The sequence below is a fragment of the Rhincodon typus genome, chromosome 1 (assembly GCF_021869965.1).
Source record: "Rhincodon typus isolate 14 chromosome 1, sRhiTyp1.1, whole genome shotgun sequence".
Taxonomy (NCBI): Eukaryota; Metazoa; Chordata; class Chondrichthyes; order Orectolobiformes; family Rhincodontidae; genus Rhincodon; species Rhincodon typus.
Genome location: NC_063332.1, coordinates 85110532 through 85116372, shown reverse-complemented (window position 1 = coordinate 85116372; position 5841 = coordinate 85110532). Strand labels below are relative to the sequence as shown.

Genomic DNA, 5841 nt, shown 5'->3' with positions numbered 1-5841 from the left:
TCTCCGTTCGCTGTGGCGTGTTGTGGCCGCTCTGTCCGTTGTTCCCCGGCGCTGTCCTGCTGCCGCCGCCGCTGCTCGGTGCGACTCTGTGAAACTCCTGCTTTGCTGGACACCTGAGAGCGAACCGCCGGGATTCATGAGGTGAGCGCCGCTGCTGGAGCCGGGAATGGAGCCCGCGGCAGCTCGGGCGGGAGGCTAGCTGCAGGCCGCGCTCAGCCTCCCTCCCTCCCGCCTGCTCGCTGGCTGAGAAACAGTATTTCAGAACTCGAGCGGGACGGTGCGCGGAGGAGGGGGAGGGAAGGCCAGGGCCTGGCTATATGTCGGGGCCCTCCTTAGAAAACAAAAAAAAACGAAGAAAACAAAATCCCCGGTCCCGGACGCGAAGTTGCAGAAATTCAACGAGTCGCTGAATGAAGCGGCGGCGAGTCTGAACTCGGGGCCGCGGCCTGTTCCCCGAGTCTTTGTAATTTATGGCGGGATAGAACTGAGTATTTCCCGGATACGCGCCCGCCCCCCTTCTCCTCCCCACTGTCTGCCATGAAGTTGTAAATAACCGGCCCGAGGTGTGTGACTGCACTCCATCATACCGCCACTGCTGTCCTGGTGTCGAGGCCTGAGATTGCAGGCCCGAGGAGCCCGTGCGCGACAACTTTTTGTGGTGATGTGAGGTTGGTGGGCGGCCGGATAGCTCCTGCACCATACCGAGGACGGGCACGCATTCACTCTAATTCGGACCCTGCTCCGGGTTCAGCCAAAACGCAGGCCGATTGAGCGGAGTTTGTGACCGCTTCTTCTCCCACTCTGCATACCCCTGACCCCGTCCAGAAAGTGACGGGAAAACATTTTTGGCTGCAAGACCTTAAAGACACCTTTTCCGAGTCTCTTGGCTCCTTCCATTCCTCAACGTTATCAACAAGATCGGTCAGCATGGATCTGCTGTTTTATGCCTTGACATTTTTTTAATTGAGGAAGGATTGGAAAGGAAAAAACTGAGTGTAACATTTTAAACTTGTTTCTGACCAGCAGAGGCCAGTAGTGATCTACAGAAAGGGAAAACTCGAAGGAGATGGCTTTCCCACAACCGAAACCTGCAGATGGAAAAATCATAATCTACCCTCCTGGTGTTAAGGAAATTACCGACAAAATTTCCAACGATGAATTGGTCAAAAGGCTAAAGGTACTTTTAGACGTGACTTGTTGAAATAATTTTCCAAGATGCTTTGTTTTCTGAAAGATCCATCAATTTGAGACCACAGCGCAGGGCAACTCTCAGCTGGTCGGTTGGCATCTTTGGTGAAAGAGTTAACGTTTCAGGTGCATGACCTTACATGAAAACATGACTTGGATTTTCTTTCATTTTATGCTTAAGATTACCAATAAATTAATTCTACTTTGCACAGATCACTTAATTGCAATATTTTTGATAATTTAACAAGTTGCAACATGGCAATGTCTGGCATTGTTTCACAGTTTGACTTTGTTTTGCAGTTTCATTGAAAATTAAGAAATTATTTCAAGTTAGTTAAGCATGAATAGTTTATCAGCATTACAAATTGATCATTTTGTCTTTGTGCTATCTTTTATATTAGTCTATCTTGAAACAATGATCTGCAGTTGAGAATTTAGTTCTTGATGGATTGCCATAGGTTATGAGAGAATTAGTCAGTGGCTCCTCTTCCTTCCCTTCTCCAACTCCATTACTCCAAATAAAGTTTAATAATATTGCTTTGAAGAACTTTGTCCAATAGATTTTGATATTATCAACACACTTCAGGGAAAGTTTTGTGTTATATTTTGTAGATTGCTGCAGTTCTAGAATGCTAACTTATTTTTCTAAAATGTGCAGGACTGTGGAATTTTTATTTGGAATGCTTAAAAAAATTGAAATTGCTTTACCTAACTGATTTTTGATAGTGGATGTTTTACAGTGTTGAAATCTACCTAGCCATTTACCCATTTCGAGAGAGTGATATTTTGTTTTTCACTCGGTTTGAATTTTTATTTCTCATAATGCTCAATTAATTTACTCCAGTTTTTACATGTGCACTGAGTTATATCCAGTGTTATGCTTATCCACAAATCTGTGACATGCAATGTGACAGTATACAATATTGATTTATTATACTGATGAAAATTGTTTCAAAGGTGTTTTGCATGTCATATGGCTCGTTGAATTGGAAAAAGATGAAGAAGCTTGTCATCTGGTCTTTTCTTGCTGTTGACTGAGAAGATATCAGAAAGCTAAGAATCTTGCAACTTAAATATTCTATGAACAGCATATGACAGATCAGGTTGGCTGTAAGAAAAGCCAAAAGCACGTCCATCAATCAGAAGTTACATACTATCTGGGCAACACATCAAAAAATTACCATTATAACTATTGGTCTTTAGATCCTTGTCTTTTGGCTGAAAAAAAAATCTGTTTTCACTAATTAACTAAAATTTTATTCAGAATTACTACCACTTTCAAATGGAGAGCGGGTGTAATAGCAAGTACTTCATTTTAAAATTCCAAAGGAAGATGATGATAGGATGACCTATTAATTCTTAGGGAAAATGAAAATAGAAAAGTAATAACAATTGAACACAGGGTGTTTACTTTTTTGAAAAATAAACATTTCGGTATTTCTAAGACTCTGATAGCCTCACGTTAATTTCCTTTAGAACTATTTTGCACATTTGTAGTTCTGCCTCATCAATACAAGTTCTTTCTGATGCCATTTATAATTGATATAAATTTCAAATGAAATGAAAATTTGATCACAACTGAATATGATTGTAAATGGTCTAACAAAGAATCATGTAAAATTTTGTGATATTTCATAGTTCTACAAAGTAGTTCGTTATAATTTTCTGTAGGATGTCTGAAATGTTTTATTCTGTATCTTGGCTTTTATTTGCTGAGAACCTTGTTAGTAAGAATATTTTGTGATCAGTACGTCGTGACTAACAAATGCCGTTCCAGTTGTTGAAATTGTTCTGATTTTCTTGAGATTATATCTATTTGTGAGATTCTGTTGAGCTCAATAGAAAAATGGGATATAGTCTACGTAATTAAGCATATGAATAAAACTGGAGTCAACATTTTGAAACTGAATGCAGTATTTCAAAATAAGAAATCTCAGGCTCTACATTTATTGTTTTAAATATTTTAATTTTATGAAAAAGTTTGATTGGGTAGAAGTGGAGATGGTTCCCGCTATGGCTTGTAAATGCAGAATTCGGTGTTTATCTGTGGATTCTCTCCCGTGGATCTGTGTACTTGTGAAGTTGACCCCAGATTCCTTTTCTGATAGACCTGTCCAGTCTGATTATGCAGTCCTCCTGGTAAAGTTACATGGTAGCAGTATCTCTATTTGCTGTTATCCATGGGAAATCTCTGCCCCTTGCCTTTGCAAATAATGAGGATTTGGCATATTTAATTCAGGAAATATGCCATTATCCAGAGAGTGGTTATAATATAGAACTTGCTGTTGTTTGGAGTGGTTGAGGCAACTAGATGCTCACAGTAGAAGATAGCGATTAAAAAAGCATTTAGAAGAATAGAGGAAGCAGGAATAGAAATTGGCCTTGCAGTCCGTTGAGCTTGTCCCCTACTCAGTGGGAGTGTTCCTGATGGTCTGCATTGACAACATCTTCCCACATTCCTCATATCAAAATTCTTTCAATCTGACTGAGTTTACTCGCTCACTGAGCATCCTATGTTTTTCTGTCGTAGAGTATGCTAAAGGAATATGACCCAAAGAATGAAAATTTCCTCCTTATTTCAGTCCTAAATGGCCAATCCTTACTCTGAGACCAACCGTAGTTCTAACCTCCTGAGTCAGGGTAAACAGTCTCTCGGTGTTGACCCAGTCAAACCCTGCGATGATTTAATAAGTTTTAGCATTTCCACTTATCTTGTAAAATTCCATGAAATATGTGCCGAGCCTTATTTGTACTCTCCCTCAAAGAGCAATATCCTCACCCCATGAGTCAGTCAGCCAACCTTTGTTACATTATCACTAGAGTGAATATCTCTCCGACCAGGGGACAGAAATGTACACAGTATTTCACGTGTAGTCTCACCTAAGCCCTATGTTATTACATTAAAATGAGTTAACTGTTTTTATAATAAAGGCCAGTATACCGTTTGCTTTCCTAATTCTTGCTGAGCTTCGTGATTTGTATATAAGAGCATAGAATCCTTCTGAATCCCAGCATTTATTAGTTTTTCACTATTTAAGACAGATTGTTTTTTCTGTTTTCTGTCAATGTATTTGATAGTTCACTATCCCCAGAAGCATGGCTCCTAATTTTTTGCAATATTGTGTTGTGCCATCATGTCAAATGTTTGTTCAAGATCCAAAGTCACTGCATCCACTGGTTTCCACTTGTCACTCAAATTTGCAACCTTTGAAGAGTAGAAAATCAAAACATTGTAGGGAGGAGAAATGTAAAGCAATCATGGTCACTAGAGAAATTGTACTTGGTAAACTAATGGGGCTAAAGACTGACAAGCACTCTGGACCAGATGGCCTATATTCTCGGGTCTTGGAGGAATAGGCTGCTGGTCGTAACCTTTGAAACTTCCCAAGATCTTGGAAGTATTTCAGTGGTGTGGAAACCTGCAAATATGACATAACAGACAGAAAGCAGGCAACTATAGGCTAGTTAGTCTAACACCTGTTTTGGGAAAATGCTAGAATCCAATATAAAAGAATTGGCACCAGGACATTTAGAAACTTATAATATACCTATGTCACGTCAGCATGGTTTTGTGTATGTTAAGTAGTGTTTAATAACTAGTCTTTTGAGGATGAAGCAAGTAGGGTGGAAAAAGGGGAACTAGTAGTTGTAGTGATTTTGCATTTTCAAAAGTAAAAAGGTACTTCATAAGATAGTGCCCCTTGGTCCTGGGGATTATTGTATTTGAATGGATAGAGGGCAGACTAACTAACAGGAAGCAATGGTTTGGGATAAAAGGGCCAGTTTCAGATTGGAAAATGGTGTTTGGTAGTGTAGTACAGGGATCAGAGCTGTAGTTTAAACTATTTACATTTGATAATGGTTATGCCGTAATCTACCGTTTTTCTTTGGTAGCTACTTGGGTTCGAGGATGACATTCTTCCATCCAGTGTTGTGGGTCTTGAAATGACTGAAACAGTCCAATGCAAGACCTGCACACTCTGTCACTGCCACGGTAGGTAGTGTTTGATGAAGCAGTGGGTGGGATGTTTGGTTTTTTGCGTTCTTCTTCCACTGTTTGTGCTTGGCCACATCTGGATCTGTCAGAAATGCTCTTTGGTTGCACCTTTGTGGATGCTTCTCCAGTTTGATCAGTTTTTGATAAGAGATTCCCATAAATTGGTGAGAATGCTACGCTTCTGCTGGCCTCTTGTTAATTGCTTACTTAAGGAATTTGTATCAGGCATATGGGTAATGTGGAACAAAAACAAAGTTGCTGGAAAAGCTCAGCAAGTCTGGCAGCATCTGTGAAGGAGAAAACAGAGTTAACGTTTCGGGTATGGTGACCCTTCCTCAGAACTGATGGTGGCTGGGAAAACGTCAGTTTATATGCAGAAAATAGGGAAGTGGGTGGGGTAGGGAGTAAACGATAGGATAGAGCCCACAGAGAGAGAAAGACAGTTGGACAGACAAAGGGGTTGCTAACGATCAGGCTGGGAGGGTGAATGGTTGTTAATGGGGACTGTTAGTGACTAACAACAGTGGGTGTGTAATGGCAGGCTATGTGGTAACAAGGCCTGGTGTGTGGCGTGGGGAGCTGAGACATGGGAGAGTTTAGGCCCTAAAATTATTGAACTCAGTATTGAGTCCAGAGGGCTGTAGGGTCCCCAAGTG

General features: G+C 40.8%; 1 protein-coding gene across 1 annotated transcript in view; it reads left to right on the top strand.

Annotated features, from left to right (window-relative positions):
• The window catches only part of LOC109932995 (sister chromatid cohesion protein PDS5 homolog A-like), a 160982-nt gene continuing 155141 nt past the window's right edge, over positions 1-5841 (top strand). Inside the window, exons 1-2 of the mRNA XM_048600833.1 lie at positions 1-141; positions 1027-1177. Of these exons, the coding sequence (XP_048456790.1) occupies positions 1067-1177 (111 nt within the window). The 5' untranslated portion in view covers positions 1-141; positions 1027-1066. The remainder of the gene's footprint in view (positions 142-1026; positions 1178-5841) is intronic.